The 26,552-nt window shown below is 44.0% G+C and overlaps 2 protein-coding genes across 2 annotated transcripts; one reads left to right on the forward strand and one right to left on the reverse strand.

Annotated features, from left to right (window-relative positions):
* Nucleotides 15,112-19,694, forward strand: LOC8056695 (U-box domain-containing protein 73). The gene is made up of 3 exons (XM_021458783.1): nt 15,112-16,953; nt 17,398-17,463; nt 18,447-19,694. Exons 1-3 carry the CDS (start codon nt 16,285-16,287, stop codon nt 19,536-19,538), a joined length of 1,827 nt encoding a protein of 608 aa, XP_021314458.1. The 5' UTR covers nt 15,112-16,284; the 3' UTR covers nt 19,539-19,694.
* LOC8084535 (pectinesterase inhibitor 8) lies at nt 19,971-20,814 on the reverse strand. Its single transcript, XM_002453799.2, has one exon. It carries the CDS (start codon nt 20,776-20,778, stop codon nt 20,221-20,223), a length of 558 nt encoding a protein of 185 aa, XP_002453844.1. The 5' UTR covers nt 20,779-20,814; the 3' UTR covers nt 19,971-20,220.

Genomic DNA, 26,552 nt, shown 5'->3' on the forward strand with positions numbered 1-26,552 from the left:
CGTATCCTGCCCTTGACGGCGCTCCACCTCATCGCGGCTCAGAGGGGGTGGCGACATGGGCCTAGCCGACCCAGGAGTCGACTGTGCCCCCCTCTTTACGGCCTTCAGGGGGGCCAGCGCCACCGACGAAGCCTTTTGCTTCCGGCTGAAGAAGCAATACAAATCAGAAGAAAGAGAAAAACACAAAAAATCAACGAAAGGAACAGAAATCCAGTACGTACCTCGCTCGGGGGGCAGCCTTCTTATGGGAGCTCGGAATTCCTTGGGGGCCGCCCGCAGCGCCGGGGGCCGTAGGCCGAACCCCCGCCTCGCCTGCGGACGGCGCAGGGGCCTCGACGGTGGTCTCAGCCTGCGTCGCCTCCACCGAGGCACCGGCTCCCGCCTCGGACGCTGGGCGGGGCTCGACCAGACCCTCTGGCACCACCGGTTGAGGGGGCGCCTCGAACTCGCCCTCCGACGCCTTCTCCTCCTCCTAGGGACCCACGGGGGCTGAGCCCTCCCGAGGAGTGTTGTCCTCGTCATCCACGATGATGTGGGGGACGGCCTGTCCGCCCCCCGGCGCCTGGGTCCCCTCGGGGGCCTCCGACCCCCCTTGGGCCTTCGACCCCTCTGGAACCTCAGTCCCCCCACCTGTAGGGGGGATTACGTCGTCCTCCTCCGCCAGCTCGTCAAGCCAGTCAGCGTTGTCGCCCCCGCCCTCTATCTCCGAGACCGAAGTCTCAGGAGAGGGAGGTGGGGCAACCCCCGCCATCTCGGCTTCGCGACGGTTCTTGGCGGAGATCTCCCGCCTTTGTGCCCTCCGCGCCGATTTGGCCTTCTTGTCCTCCTTGGCCTTCTTTTGTTCTTCGTTCTGGGCCTGATTCTTGGCCCGGATCTCCTTGTCCTCTGGGACAGGGGGCAGGGAATCCTTGACGACCCCCATCCTCTGCGAACAATCAGGGGTCAAGAAAGAGGCAAGAAGGAAAAAGGAAGAAGGCGCAAAAAATCCACACTTTACTAGAGAAATATAGCCCTTTTCAGGGCGCATCGGCACCACCCGGGAATTCTTCATGTCCGGGTGCGTCGTCTTCTCCACCCGGGCGGTGATGTCCGATGCCGATACCGGCTTGGCTAACATATTCGTCCCAGCCCAGGGGACGTCCCAAGTCATCTCGAACATGAGCACCCGACGCTGCGCCAGCGGAAGCAGGCTCCTCTTGTGGAACGCTATTGCCACTGTGGCCGCGGTAACTCGAGCATCCTGCAGCTTCTGAAGCCCCGCAAGAAGCGGGGCGAGCTTCTTCTGCTCCTCTGACGGAGCACCCCACGCCCACTTCTGGGGGGCCTCCGTCACCATCTTCCCGGTGTACTTCGGCAGCAGACCGCCGTCATTCCGGAGGTAGAACCACCCGCTCTGCCACCCCCGGTTTGACGAGGGCATCGAGCTCCAGATGTACAACCCGGCCCGTTGCTGACGAAGCTGCAGCGTGCAGCCGCTGGCTCGCAGGGGGAACTTCTCCTTCCCCACGTAACGGGCCGACATCTCCGCCTTGAAGAGGTGAAGCCAGAGGTTCCAATTGACAGGAACCCCCAGGAACCCCTCGCAGACCGTGGCGAAGACGGCAGCCTGCATCACCGAGTTGGGGTTCAGGTTGTGCAGCTCCACCTCGTAGTAGTGGAGGATCGCCCTGATCAGACGACCGGCCGGAACCCCAAACCCTCGGTCTAAGAACGACAGGAAGCAAACCACATAGCCCGGTGGCGGGTTTGGCTCCCTGTCGTTTGCCGAAGGAACGATCCACTCGGGGAACTCGACGTCCTTAAGAGGACGGAGAATCCCGGCCTTCACACGCGCCTCCAGCGCGGACTTGGTCACGTTGCAGGGAGGCCATGCCTCAACGCCGGCCATGGTTTTGAGGGGAGAAGAGCGGTTGCACGGTGAAAATAGAGAAGACGACGGCGGAAGCAGAGGCAAGGGGCAGGGGCTTTCTTGCGCGGGAGCAGTAGGAAAAGAACCAAGTCCCCTGCGGCTGCTTTTATAGAAGGAGCGCGCCATGGCACGGCACGTCCCATCCAGCCAGGGCGAAACGGCACGGCCGTTTCGAGTCCCCACGCGCCACGCCTCAAAAGGTGCACCTTGAAAAGTCCTGACTGGGCGGTTCCTTCCAGGGCAAGTGGCGCTCGACCCCCCGCTGACCAAGGTCGCAGGGTGGTCTCGGTCGGGCGCAGTCCCTATCTCGCCCGACCCCCTGCTAACCCCGAGCGAAAATTGCAAGGCGGTTCTCGTCGGGCGCAGATTCCGTCTTGCCCGACCTCGGCACTACAAACAAACTCTGAAAAAAGCCTTTCGAGGCCAAAAATTCCCAGGCCATGGCCACCTACGTTCCAGAGGTTGCGAGACTGACCTGCAAAACAGGTTCGAACAGTCGCCTCAGGATGACTGAGCAAGGGATGACTGAGGATGAGCACAATAGAGGCCAAGGTCCGAGCCCCATAGGGGGTCGGCGCATCTTTACAAGTCATATCCAAGACCCATGCGGGAGTCACGCGAGTGGGATCCCATCGAGGGAGGCACCGAGCCCTCGGAACCTAATGAACGGTTCCGACATCCACCATGATTGCCCTCGGGTATCTTTGAGATGTGCCCATAGGGCCACTAGCCGACCCCTATCGAATGGGACTCGGACATCCACTTGGATCTACCCGCTTGCAGCTCCCGGGAAGCGTCGTTACTCGCCCATCGAGGGTAGTACGGCACGACCCACCCCTCCTCCGAGCGAAAGGAAGAATGAGGGACGTAATCACAAGACGAGAAAGAACCTGATCGACCCTTACGGGGAAAGGGCTCGGGGGCTTCCTTACACCATGGGAACAGGCGCTACGTGTAAAGAACACGCAACCTATCCCTAAAATACTCCGGACTATAGCTATCAGGGGTAAAAGCCTTTGAAGGAATAACACCATTCCTCCAAAAGGCTCGGGGGCTACACCCGGCGGGTGCGCTCGCGCGCACCCTCCGTAGAAAAAGTAAAAAAAGCTCCCAGTCAACAAAAAGTCCCATGAGAAAGACCCTCTGAAGAGGTGACCTCACCCCTTCAAAGGCTCGGGGGCTACTGTTGGGTACCATAAAAAGGGATACCCAAATCAGAGCAATAAAAAACGCAAAGGACAAAGCAAGTTAACCACAAGCACCGGGGCACGGGCCCCAGCTCGCCCGACCCCTCAGGGCCTCGGACGCCAGTTCCGACTCGCCCGACCCCTCAGGGCCTCGGACGCCAATTCCGACTCGCCCGACCCCTCAGGGCCTCGAACGCAAGTTCCGACTCGCCCGACCCCTCAGGGCCTCGGACGCAGACACTGCCTCGCCCGACCCCTTCTGGGCTCGGGCGCCGGATCCCGATCCACCAGGATAGTAAGACTTCGACCACACGGCGCCCGTACCCATGACGTGACAAGCGCGATGACTCCCATACCGCAGCAGGGCAGGGTGGCAACTGTTCCAACCACCCTGGGCACTGCAGCTTCACCTTTTTTCACTGTGTGCCCTTACCTCTTTCACTATGGCGTACTGCCTCATAGTAGAAAGGGAATGGGGGAGGTTAATCAGCACCACTATTTGAGGTCTTTTCCCACTATTGACGGGATGATCAGCAGTACCGGCGATCCGACCCCCATGACTTCTACAGAGCTCGGTAAACCTCCACAGAAGTGGCCATTCCTCAAGGACAAGATGGACAGGCTTCAACAGGGTCGGGGCTGTAACTCTTCCACTCAGGGAAATCTACCCATGTAAATCCCTGTCTCCCTTTGAGGCTATAAAAGGGGAGCCAGGGCTCATAGCTAGGATCAGGTTCACACACGCCCACCACACTCTTTCACAGAGCAGCGACCAGCACTCTGTCCACCGCTAAGTCGAGACCTGGGACTTAGCCCTCTCTCGCAACCTGCTTGTACCCCCTACTACAAGCACCTTTGGGTGCAAGGTTATACAGGACCCCCGATCACACTGGACGTAGGGCATTCTTGGCCTATAAACCCTCTGTGTCTCACTTGCATCACCATCTAAGCTTGGGTAGTCACGCAGACTTATACTCGTTAGTGCCTAGATCACGAGTCTAGACGCCGACAAGCCTTTATATATGATAGCTAGTGAGGACGATATGCTATATATGACAAGCAAAAGTTTAGGAATAACAAACTTGCTATTTTAGTAAACCAGATAGCACACCTATTGGACTTTATTTTTTGCTTTAAAAATGTAAAAAAGCCTAGATAACATGGGTAGCATATCAGTTGCTCTTAGTTGAAGTGGTGAAAAGTTTTTATGTACTATAACATTTTCATTTTTATTTGGCAATTATTGTTCAACTATGGACTAACTGGACTCAAAAGATTCGTCTCGCAAATTATAGATAAACTATATAATTAGTTATTTTTATCTATAAATGTTTAATGCATATGCCGCAAGATTCAATATGACAAGAAATCTTAAAACTTTTTTGAGTTTTGGGATAAACTGAACAAAGCCTAAACAAGTCTTGAGTAACGCTGGACCCTTTAAGAAGTACTGCTAAGCAGAGGGCATACTTTTATGAACGATATATTGGAACATAAAAACTACTTCTTCCATCTCAAATTAAAAGATCTTTGATTTTTTTTATCTTAAGTCTGATCACCTATTTTTTTAAAATTTTTTTATAAATATATTTAAATTTAAGTGACTCTTGAAGAATTTTTATTAATAAACCAAACACAACAAAAGAAATAATATTTTGCACAATTTTTTAAATAAAATGAGTGGTCAAACTTGATGTCAAAAGTCAAACATCTTATAATTTAGGATGAATTGAGTATTAGGTAGTCGCAAGGGGGTGTTTAGTTTTCCTTTCATCCTAAAAAATTCTAGGTTTTGGTCTATCATTTTGTATAATAGAACTAAACACCATGCAAAATTTTTGACAAAATGATTGTCATTCTCCATTTCGAATTTTGGCCTCAAGAAACAAAAGCCCAAAAGAGCCTCAAGAGGCTATAATAAGGGCAATAAATTCTGCATTTTGGAAGTAACTAAACATAACCCTAAAATTTTTGGCATTTTACATTTCATCATTCCAAAGTAGTTGACATTTTACATTCCATGAGAAACTACACATGCCCTAAGTGTTATTAGAGAATCACTCTAGTAGGTGTAAGAGCATCTCCAAGAGTTTGGTAAAACAAATCCTTATTTTGATTTTTTAGTAAAAAGAGAAAAAAGTGTCCTCTAATAATTTGGTAAAAGAGCTACCTTTATGGACCTTTTTTCACAAGACTTCTTATGCGAAAGAGTTTTATTACCGCTAGATATATTGTTGGCATAATCTGTTTCCTCGCTAGCCTTTGGTCCGGCGTGGTACAGACAATGCCTCTCCATAGTGCCATTGAACAATACCTGACCAAGCAAGGACGTCTGATGTGATATACGACCGTCGTCATGAATGATATGATCGGCTTTAGTAAGAAAACAAATAGAGATGGACACTACTGCAAAATTTAAAATTTCATAAAACTATTATTAGTTACTGTTAAAGAGAAGCGAAATTTTAAATTGTTGTTTATTTTATTAACTTGCTACATTCATCAGTTTAGCACATCTAGATCCAATTACTCATGTCGATAAGACCAGGTGAATGGTCCCCATCTTCTACGTTGAAAGTCTTCCTTTACCGTACTTTTGACTTTGATCGTGTTTTTCTTTGAAAGCTGAAAATTTCAGTTACGTCCAATTTGCATCTTGCGTTGAATGCATTTCGGAATCAAAGTATCTTAGATCCTCAATAGTAACAGAACACACGCGCACACTGTAAGGTCCAAATGGCTAGAGGGAAGAGAGGAGAGGTGAATGGTCTATTTAAATTTTCTACAATCTCAATTAAACAAGTTGGTTAGTAAAACAAATAGCAAAACTATTCTAACACTAGCACAACTAAGTTGTGCAGCCACCTACACAATTGTAGCAAGTAAGCTAAACACGAGGTCATAACAACAACTACAACTAAGGGCTAGCTAAACTTCATAAACAAGAAGACTAAGCTATACAAGTAAAACAACTAGTAATGTAAGTAAGGAGAGAAAGAGTGAATGTTATACTGACGTTGTAGAGTAGAGTATATCCAATCAATCATTCACAATCACAAGAGAGAATCGTTGGCAAGAGATGACACAATATTTTTACCGAGGTTCACTTGCTTCCTGGCAAGCTAGTCCTTGTTGTGGCGATACACTTATACACCCACTTGATGGATCACAAGCTAATTGGTAATCCAAAGCCAAACCCTCAGTGGGTGCCGCACATCCACTCATAAGATGAGATCCTCCAAGGCTCCAAACCACGAGCAATCCACGAGAGTAGCTAATTGCAATCTCCTATGGAAAAGGCTTAAGAACCCCTCACAAATCACTTGGTGAGGCTCGAAACAATCTCCAATCACGAGCTCAACAACTCCGCTGCTCCACGTCATCTAAGGTGCCGAAAAATACCCAAGAGTAACAAGAAATCCGCATCAAACTCTAGGATCAAGTGCCACTAGATGCAACTCACTAAACAATGCACATGAATCTCACTAGGATTAGCAATTAAGTAAGGAGATGAGTGGAAAGAGTGTTCTCTAGCTCAAAGTATGTCTCAAGTGTTCAAAGTGCAAGAGAGAAGCCCCTAAGGCCGGCCACCTTTTATTTAAAGAGGTCAGTTGAAGCGCCCCTGGTAAACCAGGAACTCAAATGTGATACAATACTAGTCCCAGGAGGCTAGTAACACATTTATTACATCAGATAAGTTTCAGCACAGTAGTCTTGGAAAGCGTGGACAAGGAAGGCACGCTATAATAATAAGACACCAAAATACAACATAGGTCCAAAGGACCCATAAACAAACGATATCGCCATCGAACATCTGACGAGTCCCAATGCCACAGGCTTAGTTGGGTGCAGACACGACCTTACTCGAACGCCACTTCGGGATCGAAGTCCGGATCTTCCTCTGTTTAATAAAGCAAGAGTGAGTACAAAGTACTCAGCAAATCCAACCTTACCCTACGGAAGGGGATAACAATATATTTGCATATGGATAAATCAAGGATGAGGCTTAGTTTTATTTGCATAAAGCTATCTTTTTACACATGCAAGGTTTTACTTCACAAATACTGTTGTAAAAGAACTCTTTTTCCACATATGATAGTATTTCTGAAAATGGGGTTTTGATCACAATTTTAAGTGTTGTTGAACCCTTGTTCCCACAACACAATGGCAGTCAACCATTTATTTCCAAAATCACACTCTCTCACATGCTTTCACTCATCCCAACCCATCTAGTTGTTGAAACCAAACCATAACCCGTCCGAGACCGCGGACACGGCTATCCAGATAGATTTACACTCTGCAGAGGTTGTACACTTTTCCCACAAGTACGACACCATAACTTACACCGTCGTGCAAGCACAGATCCATCAAAGTCATTACCCTCCATAGCTAAGTAATGGCGCTCACCACGGGAACACTAAGGCCACATCTCATGATACCACAATAATTCACAAAGCTATTTTCATATATTTCCACAATTTCACATACATCACTTAGTGTCCCGTTGCACACCTGCCTCCAGGTGATTGCCATACTAACTAGAGGGATTTAGACTAAGCCTTTCTCATGCAAGGTGAGTGGTTGTACGATAAATGAGTTAGGCAAGATGAATCATCAACTCAGTCCTTAATCGAGACAAGGCGGATATCTTCACGCTTAACCCCGCAAGGTATAAGCCACAACACCAGGGCATCCCCAAAAGAGATCCCATCCGCCCCATCTCTATAGTAATCACATCTATAGCTTGTTCATTAACCCTTTCTCAATACCCACAATTTATTTTCACCACTCACACCTTTTACTTTTAAAATCATTATATTTGAGAAAATATAGCGATGAGTATCCAGGATGAGTAACAAGTCCTAAGCATACTAAATAATAATATTTCTGTCATAGCATATTATTTGTTCATAGGTTCGAACAAGACAATTACCGGGTAATATCAATTCAAGGATGGCTATTCAACAGGTTTTAACTAAGCAGCGGAAATACTTTGTATGCAATATTTAAAACGGCTTCTACGGGTTGTGTTTAAAAATAGAATCAATATGCATCAAAGGGGATCGGTTGGACTTGCCTCCGTCGGCGTCCTCGGCAAACTCCTGCTGACAGTCCGGGTCCTCGGCGTCAAACTCGCGGTACTCGTTTCCAACGTTCTCGTTTTCCGGCTCGTTCACTCCATCAGCTAAAATACGCGACGAACGACACAGACAACAGACACAGATAAATAATCATATAAATTCAAATGAGCTCAAAAATTATGAAATTAATATGGGAGGTAGATCATGATTTTAGATGAATTTAGGAAAAAAAATTATTAAAATCAGAGTTAGCATATGATATTTGTGAAATGACCGGACTTTAATCATGCGAAAAAGGCTAACGATGATTAAGGAATGGATGCTTTACGAGATGATTTTTGGCTGGTAGTGCATGGTGCATGCATGTACTATTTGGAGTTAATGCTTATGGCCCACGCATGCATGGTTAGAGAGAAATTAGCAGGGGTCATTAGAGCTCTTCTGTATGTCATGGTTCTATTCGTGGAGTTCTTGGCAGTGAATCGATACAGACAAATACAAGGAAAAATACAGGAAAATACTACAGAAAGACAGAGAAGAGCAAGGAGATGCTCATGAGCTGCTCACCTCGTCTTGCGACGACAGTCGAGCTCGGCTTGTGCGTATGGCCGTATACGGTATACGCGAAGTGAGAGTGAGTGAGCGAGTGAACGTGCTTCTCGGGTGGTGAGAGTGAGCACCCGAGGCTGGCTTTTTATAGGCCAAAGCGCTCAGCTGCGTGCCATTAAAAATGCTACTGTAGCGCATGGTCGGTGCCTAATTTACATGCAAAGGACAATGTCTCATTTGCATGCACGATGTATGTAAATGGACGGTGCGTAATCACCGTGTCTTTGCATGCAAGTGCATGCAAATGGACGGTGGCATGTCCTGCATGCATGCATGAGATATATATTCGTGTAGGTGCACTGCTATGTTTTCTTACATGTAAGCTTGCTAGTACTCGCTGTTATTTGTGTGCGAAAAATATGGATGGATTAGATGGAGATACTATAGAGCTCAAATTATTTTACAGTTTTTGAAATATATTTTGAAAATAATTTTTAATGCGAGTGATTTTTGAATGTGAATTTTTGAGATGTTACATCAGTCTGACAACTAGCCGTTAGGGCTTTCTATGAGACCGTCGGACACTTTGATGCCACCCCGTCAGATGCGGTGGAGCGTCTGACGCTCGCCTGCCTCACACGTTAGATTGCTACCACATGTCTCTCTTTAAATGTGGACCGTTAATCTCTTACGGTCACTAGAACATTATGAACTTTTAGAGCATGTGTCGGACGCGTCAGATGCCAGTCATCGAACACGCCACCTCACACCGGACGCTACTCAGAGAGGTTTGCAAACTCGCAGAATCGTCGGATGTGTCCGACGAAGGGGCATCAGACACACTCTCAGTGTCTAGTGAGTTCACAGACAAAACCCTACTGCTATAGTGCGAGTATCGGACGCTCCCGACGCACAGTTCAAGTTGTGCCTCACTACGCTGCATGCATCGAACGCGGGTCCAGAGTTCGACGCTGTCTAACCCAGCGTCCGACGAGTGTTTCTTGCTGAGAAACACTCGCGCGACTTTCTGGAAACTTCCTCTGGCCCAATGAAAAATAAGCATTTCATTTTTCTGAAAGTGTCGAATCCCGCCTCGCAAGCTTGACGGGAGGGAGAGAGGAACCCAACCCCCTCTCTACCCTAGGAACACCACCTCCTTTGCAAATGTGCTAACACCACCAAGTGTCTACCACCATGTGCATGTGTGTTAGCATTTCACATGTATTTTTATCAAAGGAGTTAGGTTAGCACTTTACTAGATCTTAATGCATATGCTCAATATATGGACCTAGTAGCACTTGATTCGAGAGATGACCGTGATTTTCCCTCTTGATAGTCGGCTATCTATTCTAAATCCGGTTAATTACTTCTCTACTCAACTTAGATCGGCAAAAAGCAAAACCCTATATTTATACCTTTGCCTTAATCACTTTACTCCTTGTCTATCACCATGATCTCCACTTTATGCTTCATCTCTTTTGTGATCATGTGTCCACCACTCCATGACACATTTCTCCTTCATCACATGTGTTGCTATGCCTAACTTAAATCACTTAAACACAATATTATTAGCAACTTGGTGTCATTAATTACCAAAACCAAACTTGGGCTTTGACACACACACACCTTATTCTATGACTATGAGCACATGTGAAAGAAACTAAATTAGATTAATTGAGTCACCATAGATGCATCACTAGGGATAAAAACGGTACGGATATTTTTCGACCGTATTCGTGACTGAATTCGTTTAGAGAGTTTCAGATCTATCCGTATCTGAGTCCGAATATTCAACATCCGATACTATATCTGTATCTGAATACTTAAACCGTATATTTATGATGTCGACATCTAATCATATCTTATATGACATAATTGACATTATCCGTATTCGAATCCGAAGATTGACCATAAATATGAAAACAAATATGATATCAGTGATATCCGTTCGTATCCGATTCGTTTTCATCCCTGTGCTTCACTAATGAAGGACTTATTGTCTATCACTAAAAGAACAATATTGTTAAATTGTTAAATTTTAAAATAAATTTAGAAAAATACGAGTATAATATAAACTCAAGTGAACAAGTGTACCATAAAAAACCTAACTAGGAGTGCTAAGCTTGGTTCAAGTTTTCGTTCTAGATTGAGTGTATCTTTTTTTTTTTCATAAACCATTATTTTTTTCATCGAACTAAAATCTCAAATGAATCTAATCCCAGCATGCGAACGTGTGCAGCTAGAGACTTTGACCACATCTGCATGTACAAAAGAATCAGGAGCGTGCGCGCAGCCACGTTGTGACCATGAGCCCATGCGCAAGACGGCAAGAGGCCCATGCTGCTAGCCAAGCCGAAGAAGGGTGGCTTTATAAGATTTAGATTTAGATTTAGATGTAAGCTATCACAAATATACTCTCTTTGTCTCTAAAAACTTTAATTTCTAAAATTCGTGCTAGTTATTTTTTATAAATTTAATTAACTTTATAAAAAAACATTAATATGTATGACATAAAATAAATATTTTATAAAAATATATTTCATAATAAATTTAATGTTACTAATTTAGAAATTTAGTCAAAGTTTAAAAAATTGATTTAAGACAACTCTAAAAATTAAAGATTTTATAGACAGAGAGTATGCAAAATATAAACCCGATTTCTAAAAAAAAAAAACTAGCCAAGCCGAAGCATCGGTTTGACAGCAACTGTGGTACGTCCGTCTGCTCCAACAAATCACACCTGTGCGAAGATGAGAGCAAAAGAAACGGTAGTTAGGAAGCGATAAGATTGAAGCTAACCTAACCAGAAATCTGCAACCACCGGGTCCGGACGGACGGACACATGGGCATGTGCGTTTCCTTTAATTTCGGGAGAAGTTTTGTGGTACACGCAAGTCGGAAAGGCGGTGGTGTGGATGAGCATGCATGGCACGCGCTTTTTTCTTCCGTAGTGCCAGCTGCTGCCCAGGTGAGGTGCGTCAACGTCAACGAGGGAAAACAAGTAATTACCGTTACAGAAAAAGCACGTATGAGGATCTAATTCCAGTTTGTAACGATGAAATTTTATGTGATATGATATATAAGACTGTAAGAGGTTTTAGCACCCTAATTTTAGTACATCAATCATGGTCACTAAAAAGGAATTACAGCTAAAACATGATTGCCACTCAGGTGTAATTTTTTTTTCTTGACGAAAAAGCAAATTTATTAATTCAGCAGCAGTCTGCTCATATAGAAATACATTCGACCAGACAAACTTCAGCTATAGCGGCACCTAAAGGACAATTTGGATTGTGGCTAGAATTTGAACACATAAAACTAATTTGACCCTTAATGAAACTTGTGGCCTTGTTTAGATGTGAAAACTTTTTGGATTTCGCTACCGTAGCACTTTTATTTGTTTATGACAAATATTGTCTAATCATAGACTAACTAGGGTGAAAAGATTTATCTCATGATTTACAGGCAAACAGTGTAATTAGTTTTTGGTTTGGTCTATATTTAGTGCTTCATGCATGTGCCGTAAGATTCGATGTGACAGAGAATCTTAAAAACTTTTTGATTTTTGGATGAACAAAACAAGGCCTGTGTTACAGAAGCCTGACGGGCTAAAAGATGAGCGATGGATGTAGCCATACGCAGCTTATTGTTGCATAAGTTTTGCGTGAAGGGTTTGATTCGTCAGTCAGGTGGGGATTCTTGCTTGCTGCCAAGCAGAAAATCAACTAGCACCTGATTATCTATGAGGAAGTAAACCTGTCGGAACTGAAGTTTTGCACCAATGGAAGAAGCAAAAGATAGTCCAGCAGCTTCAACCATCAGGACTGAATAGCAATCTTGCACCTATGCACAGATGACGTAGTTAATGTTTTACTGATTGTTTTTTATTAGGATTCCGATTCCTACAGCTCTTGGCTCTCTTCTGTGGTTCCATCGGGCTCTATCGCCGCATCTGTGTAACAAGTGGTTCTGGCCAACATGCTTTGTGGTTCATCCATGCTTTGCCCTGCATGGTCTCCTTGAGCTTGAGGTCCTGCATTTGTTAGACGGTCGATTCCTGAGCTTGGTGCTTGGTGGCTGGAAACACCAAGCTGTTTTTCGTCCTTCATGAGCGCTTGAGCACTTGCTCAAATGTGCGCCTGGATAGCATACGGTACCTGCATCACAGACCATTTGTTTTGTCGAAAGCGGAGCTCATTGCGAGCCTTCCAAATGTACCACAAAGTAGTGACAATTTTGATCATTATATCATCCAAGATATTGGGAGTTATAAGCACACTTAAAGCATTTTGAACACCATCCTGCTCCACTGGGAGGAGTGACGAAAGCAGAGGCGGCCTAGCAGAGAACCAAACAGTCCGGGAGAAAACTGCACTGAAAAAATAGGTGAGAATCATTTTCAAACAAACCACAGAAGCAACAATTTTTGCTGATTTTGCTGGAGAGGCCTCCAGCCCTTACGCCAGTGGCAAGAGCACGCCTAACAAGCTTCCAGATGAATGTTTTGATAACCGGAGAGATCATCTTGTTTTTCTAGACCCTCTTAAGCAACTAAAGAATCCATCTTGACACTTCTTGCACCCTGAGTGGGGAGCCAAATCTGCAACTGTTTATTAAGAAATCTTTAGTAGTACAGGCGTCTTTCTTTGAGGGCTTCTATTTAATAGTATCATTCTCATCAGAAGGAACATGCATAATTTTACTAAAAGCATCGGTAGCATGATTGTCAAAAATTTGATTAATCAAAGACCTATTCCAAGAGTAGCTATGGGGGTGCCAAAGGTCAGAGACAGTATTGGGAAGATTGGTCACTGTAGGGGGAAAATTAATATGATTGTGAATTTCATTCCAGATGTCACACCAGGATGAGGACCAGAATTTTTGATTAAAGTATCTTTTACTCAGGTGTAATGTTAATGTAATTTCAATATAAACCAACTGGTATAAGTAAAAAAAAATAGCACATGTGTTGGGGCTATAAAACAATTCACTTTCCATATACACTCGTTGTCATAAATCATAAATCTTGGCTAAAATATAATCTAAGATTTAGCTTTTTTAGTAACATGTAGGAGAAAAAAATCAATTTATTCTACCCTCTCTACTTACATTATACATTTGTACTTGCATATGGAAACCATTTTTACGTGTTTGTCTACAGCGTTTATTTCTCTTTTGTCCCAATGAAAAATTGATTCAGTTTTCACCTATTCAGGTTTTGGGCTCGTTCGGTAGTGGCTCGACCAGGTTTGGTTCCTAACCATGGTACTCCAGTTTTCAATAGAAAAAAAGTCCACTTTTCTGCCTTTAATTTTTGCAAAAGTCCACATTTTTTTCTAAACTCTAAAACCGGGCAAACCACCTCCCTTAACTTTTGAAACTATACGTTTTACCTCCTTGGCCCAGTTATCAACGATTTTAAAGACGATTTTGTCTTTTTCTTTTTTATTTATTTTGGCTGAATCTTTAAAAAAATCATAGTAAATCATAAAAAAAATCATAAAATAGAACATCCAATTTTGTTAGACTCAACATGAGTAGATCTACACGGTAAACATATAATATGATATGCTTTAGTATAAAATTTTTGTTGTAGATTTTGATCTATTTTTTTGTAATTAATTTTTGCTGCAGTTTCTATGGTCCAATTGTAGTAAAATTTTTATAGTGGCCTAGTTATTGTATGCTTAAACTGTATTAAAAATTTCATACTCATTGGATAATGTATAACTTAGTTATAGAATTATTCAGGGTTTATTAAACATAAACCGTAAATAATTCTATAACTAAGTTATACATGATTCAATGAGTATAATTTTTTTTATTACAGTTCAAACATACAGTAATCAGGCCACAATAAATGTTTACTACAATTAGACTATAAAAACTGCAGGTATGAATTATTCTAATTAATTATAAAAAATAATAGATCAAATCTACATCAAAAACTTTATACTAAGGCATACCATATTATATATTCATTGTGTAGGCCACTCACCTGAAGTCAAAAAAAAGATTTTTCTATTTTATAAATTTTCTGTAATTTACTACAATTTTTTAAAAAAAACAGCCAAATTAAATAAAAAATAGACAAAACTGCCTTCAAAACCGCTTATAACTGGGGAGGTAAAACACAAGTTTTAAAAGTTGAGAGAGGTGATTTATCCGATTTTAGAATTCAAGGAGAAAAAACAGACTTTTGCAAAAATTGAGGAAGGAAAAATAAACTTTTTTTTTTCTGGGTATTTTCGGCTCACTTCAGTTTGGGCTCCCAGCATGGCCTGAAACAGAACTGAATTTCAAAGCCCAAGGCCTTTTTCTTCGCGAAGGGAAACGAAAACGAACGCTTTCCTCTGCCCGTTGCTCGCCCATGGACCAACAAAAGCAGAGACTACCGAATGCTCGGCCATGGCGCTGTGGGTGGCGGCGGTGGCGGGAGAGGGGCACTGCATGCGCTCCGTCTCTGCCGGCGGCAGTGGACCCAGATACCTTATGGAGAGAAGCCATGCCGAGGTCTGGAGGCCGTTCTCCGCCGCGAGCTCGTCAAGGATGAACTGTTGGCACGGTGAGGGACAGAGTCGGAGCGAGCGAGGCACGCCTGGTGCTCGACGAAATGCCAAGTCAAGGTATCTCAGCTCTCCTGCTTCAGGTGCAGCCTTGGCGGCTTGGCATGAAGTAGGCGGGGACCTTGGGCATCATGCACGGCTGGAATCAGTTGTGCTCGACGAAATGCCAAGCAAGGAGCTGTCCGAGCAGAGGCCACGGTCCATGGACCTTGGTTGTCCGGCAGACTGCTTCAGAAATGCATACGGCCTTCCTTTGTTGAGCTTGAGTGACATCGGATTATCAGTTCAACGGAGCGTCTGAAGAAGAAGAACCATGCTGCAAATGGAATTGGAATGGCGCAGTCATGCAGGCATGCGGCATAATGTCAGCAGTGCGTAGCTCTCCGTGGCATCTTCCTCTGGCCTGCATCTAGGAGCTTGGTACATGACCACATTGACGTTCTGACGCATTCCGCAAGCTAGTTCATACTGCAGACCTGAATCCCAGCGGTTGTTGTTATTTGAGAAATTGAAATTCCGGTGGCTGTAATCTTCACTCGGTGGCCCGTGAGCCACAGATATCAACAGTTGGTCGACAAAGTTCCTGAGATCAAATTCAAGGACAATCGAAGCAATGATGCGGCTGATGCCTACATTTCAGTTGCAGCATCAGACAAGCAAGTCCATCAGATGAAGATACTAGTAGCATATTTGTAAGACCTGAATCTCTTCTGGGATACTGATGCTGAATTGGATATCAGCAGGGCCTGTCAGAAAACGCAAGGGCTATCATCTGCTTGGGCTTCATCGTCATTTGCGAGTCTCAGCGCCCTCGCGAGCCCAGGCCTCGTCATTATAAAAAGAAAAGAGGAAGGCCAGGGACTGCCCCTGAAGACTGCAGTTAGTTATAACTGCGCCTCAACGCATCACGCGTTCCCTCCAAAACTCAAAGCAAGAAGCCACCTCGCGACCCCGCAAGAAGCCAAGAACTCCACCGGTCCCAAGAAGCAGCAATGTCGCTGCGTCGTTCCGGCCACACCAGCTCGGCGGACGAGACCTTGGAGGACGAGCTACGTCGCGCCATCGAGGGGGAGATTTTTCAAGAGAACGCCCGGGCCTCCTCCGCCCAGCAGTCGTCGTCAGGATGTTGGCCGTCATCGCCGTCAAGTTTGGTGCGCGGGGTAGCCAGGAGGGTTCTTGCTGTCTCTACGAGACCCTCCGAACACACCTTGCCGTCACGGAGGTCACCGCCAAGAAGCCCACAACGGGGACGCCAGGGGGCAGGCAGGAGGGTTATTGCTGTCGCTGCGCGCCCCTCCGACCACACCCTGCCGGCACCGAGGTCGCCGCCAAGAAGCCCACATCGGGGACAGGCGTCGTCGTCTGACGTTCCCGGTCCGTCAGGGTCGGTGCCCCAGGGGCCAACAAGAACCGGTAGCGAGGAAGAAGCCAGGCTGGAGCAGGACCAAGCGGCCCACACGAGGTCTGCTTACGGTGCGACGATGCGAAGCGCATTGGCGAAGATCCAGGAGGGCACCCACGACCACGACCAAGAGCAGGCCGCGTTCGGCAAGATGGCGGAGGCGATCACCGGCCTCATGGAGCTCACGTATGGGACAGCAGAGCTCCAAAATCCACCGGAGCTGCCTCGCGAGTTCGCTACCAGATTCCCGTACGATGATGTAAGTCCCACCGCATATCTGACTTCTTGGGATTTTTATCCAGCCTTCCAACTCTGTGTCTGATCGAGTTCTTGAATTCCTTGGATGCCTTGTTTAATCTATCCTTTCATGGTTCTTTCTGCTCCTCGATGGCATATTTCTGTACGCATTGGTCCCTGGATGAGATTAATACTTTAATTTTGTGGAAGCACTGCCTGCTGTGCATGAACAAATCTCTTGTCCTCTTCTGATAATTTATGGATTTATGTTTCACTTGTTTAGAAAGTCTTAGCATTTGATCGACATATCCAGTTCGAAATATAGTCCAACTCTTCATGATTAAAAGTTTGCTTCGTCTCAAATAAATCATGTGAGGATCGGAGTTACCTCAAATGCTCAAACAAACTGATTGAATCATCTCAACTTCTTGATAATTACTTATCCCATATTTACACTGTGTTCTAGGCTGATAGCTCGCACAGTGGACTGAGTGGAGTAATGGATGATCCGGTCATATTGGCATCTGGATATGTAAGTACCCACCTCTGAACATTAGTTGGCTAAACACAATTGCATTGCAACTCATCATTTTTGCTTTTCATGACTCATTTTTTGCTGGAAACATCCTGATAAATGATACTGGATGTGGGGATAGATGTTATTATTTAACTTCATTGTGATGTGGGGATAGATGTTGTTATTTAACTAAAACTTGAATTAGACTTCCAACTTGTTATTTGACTTGATTAGTAACATAGAAACCAATCTGTTTTGATACAAGACATGTTGCTTTTAGTTGGAGATTTGGGCAAAATGAAGTGATTAAGGAATTCTATGGCAATTCAATTTTCTGGTGTAGTCCATCAATACACTTTTTTTTTTTAGAACAAGGCATCTCGACTGCTTCCTCACTGACTGAAACAGCAAACCTGTTGTTGCATTCTAGTATGGTAGTGCACCAGGACACCCTTCTTATTCACCACCTATCATGCACTTCCTATTGTCAGTTTGATGCAGATTATAATTTAGTGCTTGTTTGTGACTGTTTTTGTTTTTGGACGTGATGCATCGTGATTAGTCTCATGATATTATGATTAAAGAACTGTTCAAAATGATTATCCCTTTAACACAACTCGGGATTACTTGTGGTTCTTGTTATTAGGATATGTTGTTTCTGACAGTAGAAAAACATGGCACTTATTTCTAACAAACTAAAAGGAAAATTATGTCACAAGAGCTAAAGAAACTTGTGGTTTTATGTCTTTTATTTCTATATGCAATTAGTAATTTTGTTACTTTCTGAAGTGTTGATGTTTTACATCGAGGAATGTTTAAGGTTCCACTATAGGTTACATTACACACATATATCAGTTTATTTTGCCAACAAAGGTGCTAGCTTCTCTTTGCTGTAGTATTCTATGTTAATTTCTGGAACAACTGGTTAGCTATCTTCTGAGTTTTCCCACTGATTAATTTGACCAAGTAAACCAATTTTTTTGTCTGATTACTTGCAGTCTGTTGATCAATTGTACCATCGGTTGTTCTGTTCACCGAACATCTGTCCGAGTACTAAGGAGACTTTATCCCACACTTTCACTGCTCCAAACCACCTCCTCCGTGATATGATTGCTGCATGGCGTCTTGATCACATGGCCCGTTCCTCATCTAACAATGCTGATACACTCTCCATCCCTGTGGCACCTTCAGAGGAGCAAGTCCAAGCTATCTTACAAAAATTCTCAGGGCATTCAGTTGTGATGCAGGAGCAGGCTTTGCACGAGATTCAGCTACTCTCCAAAACAACCAAGGGAGAGCAACCTTGCCTTCACAAGTGGGCAGGGCTGCTTCCAGAGCTGATAGATCTTCAAAAGAATTGGAAGTCGACATGGTCACATGAGCTGGAGGAACAGAGGCTCGGAGTAATCCTTAATTTGTCTGTTCACAGGCCAAACGGGGAGATCCTAGCTGGAGCGAACCAACTCCCTGTTCTTCTGAAGAAGATCACCCATAAGCTACATAAACATGGAAGTCCAGCATCACATTTGGCAAAGGTAGCTTCGATAGTTGCCATCCTTTCAGAGTTTGACATGTTTAGGAAAATGGTACTCGATATTGGTGGGATGGAAATGCTCCGGGATATGCTCAAGATTGAGGATGTTGTTGTAAGGAAGGAGGCTGTCACTGCAATCCGTGGACTCTGTGCAGATGAGGAAGGAAAGATAAATGCTCAATTTTATAACGTGCCTGATGCCCTGGTGGAATGCCTCATGGTCAGTGACGAGGTGCTGCTTCTGCTTGATTGTCTGCCGAAAGATCTGCACATGGTGGATAAGATGTGCGATAAAGCTATGGAACTGGTGAATATCATCATGGCTGATGAGGGAACTTGGCCGGTTACTCCTGAGGCCACTTACTCTGCGATTTCCTTGGTTCATGCTATTGTGCAGAGAGACGTGCATAAGATGGAGCAGGTGAAGAACCTGGAGGACTTTAAGGAGCGGCTGAGGGAGCTGTCATCAGGTACATTACCGATGCAGATAATGTTAAAGGTGGACACGATAATCAATTGTCTGTCCGAGGAGTTTCCTGCTCCTGTGAATCTGTGATGCAAGCGCAAAAGAAGCAATCCAGAGTGGAAACTGTCTCCAGTCATGAATAGACTGAATCCTATAACTGCCCTTTCCGGTGTGGCATCCCAAACAGTCAGAGATTTACTGTTGTTTTACTTGATTTTCTATGCTAGTTTGAATTTTTTTGACTGTGATGGAAGTTTGGTGAATCATGTGAACAATCAAGTGAAGTTTGTTGACACGCAAATAATCTTGCTTACTGCCCTTTTGAGATTCTGTAATGAAGAATTTGCTTCAAGAAAACAATGACTGACCGAGAATATTAGTATATATATATACTTGTGAAAAACATTTCGTTGGAATGTAATGAACAGAACAAATGAGCTAGCCTGTTCTTTTACTCCTACTCCTAGTTGTTTATATTACTCCCTGTCGGTCGTGTTTGGAAATGAAAATTTAAAATCTTGGTTACTCCAATATAATGTTTTCTTGTGTAATGCTGGATTCATTTACCATCGCATGTACTTTCACTAATTTGGGATCTGTGCTGGTACAAGAGAAAGCAAAGATGAGGAAATAATCAAATCAAAATCTACCACCTCTGTAGTTTACTGGTGGAAGAACCTTCCAATAAATTTGGTCTACAATACAAGATTTATTAAGCTTGGAGAGGAATGATGGGGGGCATCATTATATTCTGCATGACGCATCGCTTGAATCATGGACTGATGATGAGGTTGGTGATGGCCGTGCACACGATGGCGATCTGCACGGCGTACGCGCTGCGCCGCGCGACGGGCTCCGGCGGCACGAGCCCGGCCTCGGCAAAGCCGCCGGTGCACCGGCGCACCAGCGAGTCGGCGTCGGCGGCCATCTGCTTCCCCGCCGTGTAGTTGAGCGCGTTGATCTCGTCGTAGGCCCCCGCGAAGGCGAGCTCCATGTCGTAGTAGAGCTGCTCGCACAGGCGCAGCGCGGCGCTGGTCCTGGCGTCCGGCGGCGGCTGCTGCTTGGCGGCGAGCAGGGCCTCTATGTCGTTGACCGCGCCGCCGGCGCTGTTGACGCCGACGTTGGCCGCCACCTTGGCCAGGCCCGGGGTGTCGGCGCCCGGGCTGTCGCGGTGCTTGTTCAGCTCCGACACGCAGAAGTCGTAGTTGACGCGCCGGTCGCTGTTGGACGCCGCCAGGCATGTCGCTACCACGGTCGCGTCGACGCCGGTGAGCGTGATGAGCCCATGGACGGCGGCCAGGGCTACTACCATCAGGAGAGCCCTCGACATGCTGTTGCCTGTTGGTGTTGGGGCTGCCTAAATGGTTCGTTTCTGGACGATGAGATGAGAGGTGTAGTGAGGAGTGCCTACGCTTTATTTAGGGGGTCAGCGCATATGCCAATATCGGTGGTTTGAAAATCCTATTTTGGGATACTACTAGTCTATTTTTTGATAACAGTACTAGTCTATTAAAAGTCGTATACTTTCCAAAGCCAGTCAAATTTGTGGATAAATTGGACAGACGATGCTATTGCTAGTCTTTTTGAGTTTTCCCCCCTTTCTTTTGGCTGGATGAAATTCAGAAAAAGAAAACACATCAAGTAGGTATCTCCTGATTTTTTAGGTCCCATTTAATAGCTCATATATAATACTACTCCATCCTAAATATCATCCTAAGTTTAACCACTTGTCTTATTTTAAAAAATTATACAAACATAATCAAATTTAAGTCATAGTTGAAGAACTTTTATTAATAAACCAAACCACAACAAAACAAGATATTTTGCATAAACTTTTGAATAAGACGAGTGGTCAAATTTGGTGGAAAAAAGTAATGTTTTATAAGAGCATCTCCAAGAGCCTTTCTAAATCTCACTCCCTAAATCATCATTTGGAGAGTCATTTACATAAAAATCGCTTTTTATATCTTTCCACTCTCCAACAATTTTGCTAAATCTCATGTGCACTCTAGAGAGTCATTCTTGTCTTCTATATTTGGCTAGCGAAAAATTCAGAATAGACAATGGCTATATTTGGATGACCATTTAGAGAAGCTGTTGGAGAGTAATTTTTCATCAAAATCTCTATTCCTAACATTTAGGAAGAATATAGGAAGAATATAGAGAGTCTCTTGGAGATGCTCTAATTTGGGACGGATTGAGTATTACCTAGCTAACCACATAGTATTAGCTATTAAATTCGTTCCAAATTATAATTCTTTTTTTAACCTCAAGGTTGACCATTCATTCCAAATTTGATTATGTTTGTATAAATTTTTTTGAATAAGACGAGTAATCAAAGTTAAGGTAAAAAAGTCAAATGAATTATAATTTGGAACGAAAGGAGTATTTATTAGCTAGAGCATGTTTGAATGCACAACTAATAAAAAAATGCTAATGAGATAACTATTAGCTGCTATTATTTGATTAATTATTATTTAGAGATCCAGCTATCAATTAGCTATTTTATTAGCTGCACCTCCATCTTATTAATAGTGTCATTTTTTACTTTTAGACTTCTAGTTTGACCATTTGTTTTATTCAATTTTTTGTATAAATATTATTTATTTTGTTATGGCTTATTTTAGTATTAGAGACACTTTAATAACAATTTATTTATTTTGTTATTTGCATATTTTTTTTGAATAAGAAGAATGGTCAAATAAGACATCTAAAAATTAAGAATAACATTTTTAATGGAACAGAAGAAGTAGCTATTATTTATATGGGTCCAAATATAGCCTTATTTATTGTGTGATTACGGTTATTACATCATGGAGGACTAAAGGGCTACATAGTAGAGGACCGAATGGCTACTGTTGAGAATTAAACTTAGTCATAAAAAGCAGTCCCAAACTTTGGAGTTAGAAACTTCAAAGTTAGCTTTCTAATTTCTACTAGGAAGTTTTTGCCTGCAGGTAAGACAATATGGCAAAGATAAAAGTTTGACTTCGCCAAGAGCATTTTGGCTTCGCTTTCATCTTCATCTCCTAAAAGCTAGCTGATAAGACAAGACCAGACGAAGGCCAAAAGTAGACTTTGTCAAGACAAGACCCCTCAAGTGAAGCTAAAGAACAAAGACTCAAAGAACTCGAAGACCGAGTTTTAAGAAAACAAAAAGAACTTGAAGAATGTCATGCAAGGGCAAGAGAGAAGTCTCTCAAGCAAAGAATAGAAGAAGCCGAAGCTACTCTTCGCGAACTGATTGAGCAATTGCAAAGTGCAAGTCACAAAGTCATAAACATAGAAGACCCAAATTCAGCAACCAGATTTTCACAAGAAAAGAACTCACAGAAATCATACATATCAATTGACACAGTTCACCTCTCTCAATAAACTTGCAACTAGCTCAATGGCCTCTAGGGTACAAATTTAACATGATACCAACACTTGATGGTCAATCTGATCCAAGACAATTCTTGATGAGCTTTGAAGCTACAGTAATATCTAGAGGTGGAGATGAAACCACACTAGCAAAATCACTTGTCATGGCAGTAAAAGGACCAGCCCAACAGTGGTACTCTTCACTCAAAGCAAAATCTATACATTCATGGGACCAACTCAAAGCAAATTTACTAGTCAATTTTCAAGGCTTCTAGCTAGTTAGTCTGACAAATATAGATCTCTTTAATTGGAAGCAACAAATAAAAGAGCCTCTAAGTCAGTACTTCAAAAGATTTGTATAGATCAAAGCTCATCCAAACATTCTAGACAAAGTAGTCATAATAGCCGCAATCAAAGGACTTTGAGTAGGACAGTGTGCATCACACCTTGCTTGAGAAAAGCCAACCATGGTGGCAGAGCTCTAAGAAGTCATCCAAAAATACTACAAGTCAGATGCTGACTATAGAAAAAGAATCGAGGAAGAAAATAACTTCAGAAATCAGGCAAAGCGAAACAACAACAATCTCCACATTCCAAGATCAAACAATTTTGAGCGAAGACCATTTGCTCCACACAATCAAGTCAATCAAATAGAGAATGACACTTCATCATCTGACAATAGCTTCACACATCCAAATCAATATAATCAGCGAAGCCAATACCATGAGACAACCTTTGAAAGAGGAAGCTTTAGCTAAAGAGGTAGAGGTAGAGCACCTCTAAAACCTAAAGACATGTATTGCATCATTCATGGTAAAGGGGTTGGCCACACATCTAAGATGTGCCCAAAGGTGAAGAAAAGCATAGAAGAAATGCAAGAAAAACCAAGACATCAAGCCAGTCAAAAGTTGTAAACAACATTAGGTAGGAGACACAAAATCCTCATCAAACTTATTTCCCGTTGCATTATGGACATCCTCAGGCAATGCTGCTCGGACCACCTCCAACTTACAACTATGAACTTTTAGCAATGTATCACCCAATGCAAAATCAATGGAGGCAAAATCGAGCTCAACAATCTTGCAATCAAACAACCAGGGCCGTCTCTAGGGGGTGGGCAGCCGGTGCGACGGCCAGAGGCCCACGACGCTAAGGGGCCTATAAGTATATATGTAATATATATAATACTTAGTATATAGATTTGTCTAATTTTTTGGAGGCTTATACAGACACTATAGAAAATCCATCAATTAATCTAAAAAAGAAATCCATTAATCAGCACGTCATCCACATCCACCTATTGCTGGTGTTGCTTCATATTCTCGCTTGATCAATTAGTTAAGCAGATTAATGTTCCTCTTTATCGTTTTCTCGTCCTATTGCTCAATCGTCCAATGCAACGATACGGCTCCATGACATGCTAACACCACACGTCCACACACGATGTCACTACTAGACACTAGAGCAGAAAGAGCAAGGGCATAGCTGATGGAGACTTCACCAATTTTGTTATTAGTATTCAGTGATAGGGTTCTAAATTTCTAATTCTATTCTACTTATTTATTTGTTGTACTATAATTACTTTTTATAAACTAAAATATATGGTGCAAATTAATTCTTTTTAGTTGTATTATATATTTTATATATTTGATATATAAAAAAAATATTTGATGGGCCCTTACTCTTTTACTTACACAAGGGCCCTTAAAATTATAGAGACAGCCCTGCTGAAAGGTCCTAATATGGCTAGAGGGGGTGAATAGCCTATTTAAAAATTCTACAAACTCACTAGAGCAAGAGGTTAGTAAATAACAAAGCAAAGCTTTTTGCTCTAGCTCTAATGGGGTGATTGCAAGCCACCTATCCAACAATTCTAGTTGATATAATCACTAGGCACTCAAGAGCTATGTCACTACTTACACTAGAAAGCTACCTAAAGTTTCTATACAAATAAGTACGCTACTCTAGTTTGCGGAAATGTAAAAGAGTGGATGAGATAATTATACCACCGAGTAGGGGATGAACCAATCACCAATATAAACAATCAAGCACCGGGAGAATGTCAATCAAACACAATTGAAACACTGATTTTTCTCCCGAGGTTCACGTGCTTGCCGGCATGCTACGTCCCCGTTGTGTCGACCGACACTTGGTGGTTTGGTGGCTAAGAGGTGTAGCACGAACCTCGTCCTCACTAGGACACCACAAGAACCTACCCACAAGTGAGGTAACTCAATGACACGAGCAATCCACTAGAGTTACCTTTCGGCTCTCCGCCGGGGAAGGTACAAGACCCCTCACAATCACCGGGAGATGGCCACGAACAATCACCAACTCGTGCCAAAACTCCTCCGCTGCTCCAAGCCGTCTAGGTGGCGGCAACCACCAAGAGTAACAAGAAAACCGCAGCTAGAACGATCCCCAAGTGCCACTAGATGCAATCACTCAAGCAAATGCACTTGGAATCACTCCCAATCTCACAAAGATGTATAATCTATGAAGGAGATGAGTGGGAGGTGTTTGCTTAGGCTCACAAGGATGTCAAGTATGTTAGAATGCCAAGAGAGTAAGCCCCAAGCCGGCCAAACACGTATTTATAGACCCCTCAAACAAATAGAGCCGTTGGCTCTTTTCACTGGGCAAACTGCGGGGTCACCGGACGCTCTTAAAGGGGCACCGGACGCTCAACACCAGCGTCCGGTGCTCCAACGTCAGCCGCGTGTCAGAGTCTAACGGTAACCTGCAGAGCACCGGACGCTGAGCAGGTTGGCACCGGACGCGTCCGGTGCACACCGGACCCGTGCGCAGAGAGCTCCGCAAACTCGCAGGGTCACCGGACGCGAGCCACCGGACGCACCCTCAGCGTCCGGTGCTCACCGGACTCAAGCGCAGAGAGGTTTGCAAAACCTCCTCACACCGGACGCACACCACCGGACGCTCCAAGCTGCGTCCGGTGCCTATCGTCCGGTGCCTAACCCTAACCGAGTCAGGCAGCCTGCACACCGGACGCTCAGACACAGCGTCCGGTGCCTCTGAGCCAGCGTCCGGTGAGTGTTCCTCAGCGAGAAACACTCCCGTGACTTCTCCAAAAATTTCCACCGGCGCAATAGAAAATATGCACTTCATTTTCTCGAAAAGCGCCGAATCCCGCCTCGCAAGCTCGGCGGGAGGGAGAGAGGAACCCATCCTCTCTCTACCTTCCAAACTCCACCTCCTTCTCAAAGTGTGCCAACACCACAAGTGTAAACCAACAAGTGTGCACGTGTGTTAGCATTTTCACAATTATTTTCTATGAGGGAGTTAAGTTAGCTCACTAGGTTCTAAATGCATGCACATGAACAATGACACCTAGTGGCACTTGATAACCGCTTAGCCAAAGAATTCCCCTCTTTATAGTACGGCTATCTATCCTAAATGTGATCACACCCTCTATGGTGTCTTGATCACCAAAACCAAAACCCTAAGCAATACCTTTGCCTTGATCTCCATAGGGTTTTGTTTTTTTTTCTTTCTTCTTTTCCAAGTTGAGCACTTGATCATCTTGTGGTCATCACCATCATCACCATGATCATCACTTGCTCCATCACTTGGCATGTACCAACCTCATTAAGTCTACACACACTTAGTATAGAGGTTAGTATTAGGGTTTCATCAATTATCCAAAACCAAACTAGGGCTTTCACCTGCAAACAACACAACCTGAGGCTTCGGTTGCCAACAACAATCCTCACAATAGTCAAG

Source organism: Sorghum bicolor, chromosome 4 (assembly GCF_000003195.3).
Source record: "Sorghum bicolor cultivar BTx623 chromosome 4, Sorghum_bicolor_NCBIv3, whole genome shotgun sequence".
NCBI classification, from domain to species: domain Eukaryota; kingdom Viridiplantae; phylum Streptophyta; class Magnoliopsida; order Poales; family Poaceae; genus Sorghum; species Sorghum bicolor.

Excerpts from the sequence above, each read along its gene's own strand:
- LOC8056695 (XM_021458783.1), top strand. The coding sequence starts at position 16,285 with ATGTCGCTGCGTCGTTCCGGCCACACCAGCTCGGCGGACGAGACCTTG. Across the intron at positions 16,954-17,397 it reads CCAGATTCCCGTACGATGAT|GCTGATAGCTCGCACAGTGG; the intron begins GTAAGTCCCACC and ends ACTGTGTTCTAG. Across the intron at positions 17,464-18,446 it reads TCATATTGGCATCTGGATAT|TCTGTTGATCAATTGTACCA; the intron begins GTAAGTACCCAC and ends GATTACTTGCAG.
- LOC8084535 (XM_002453799.2), bottom strand. The coding sequence starts at position 20,778 with ATGTCGAGGGCTCTCCTGATGGTAGTAGCCCTGGCCGCCGTCCATGGG.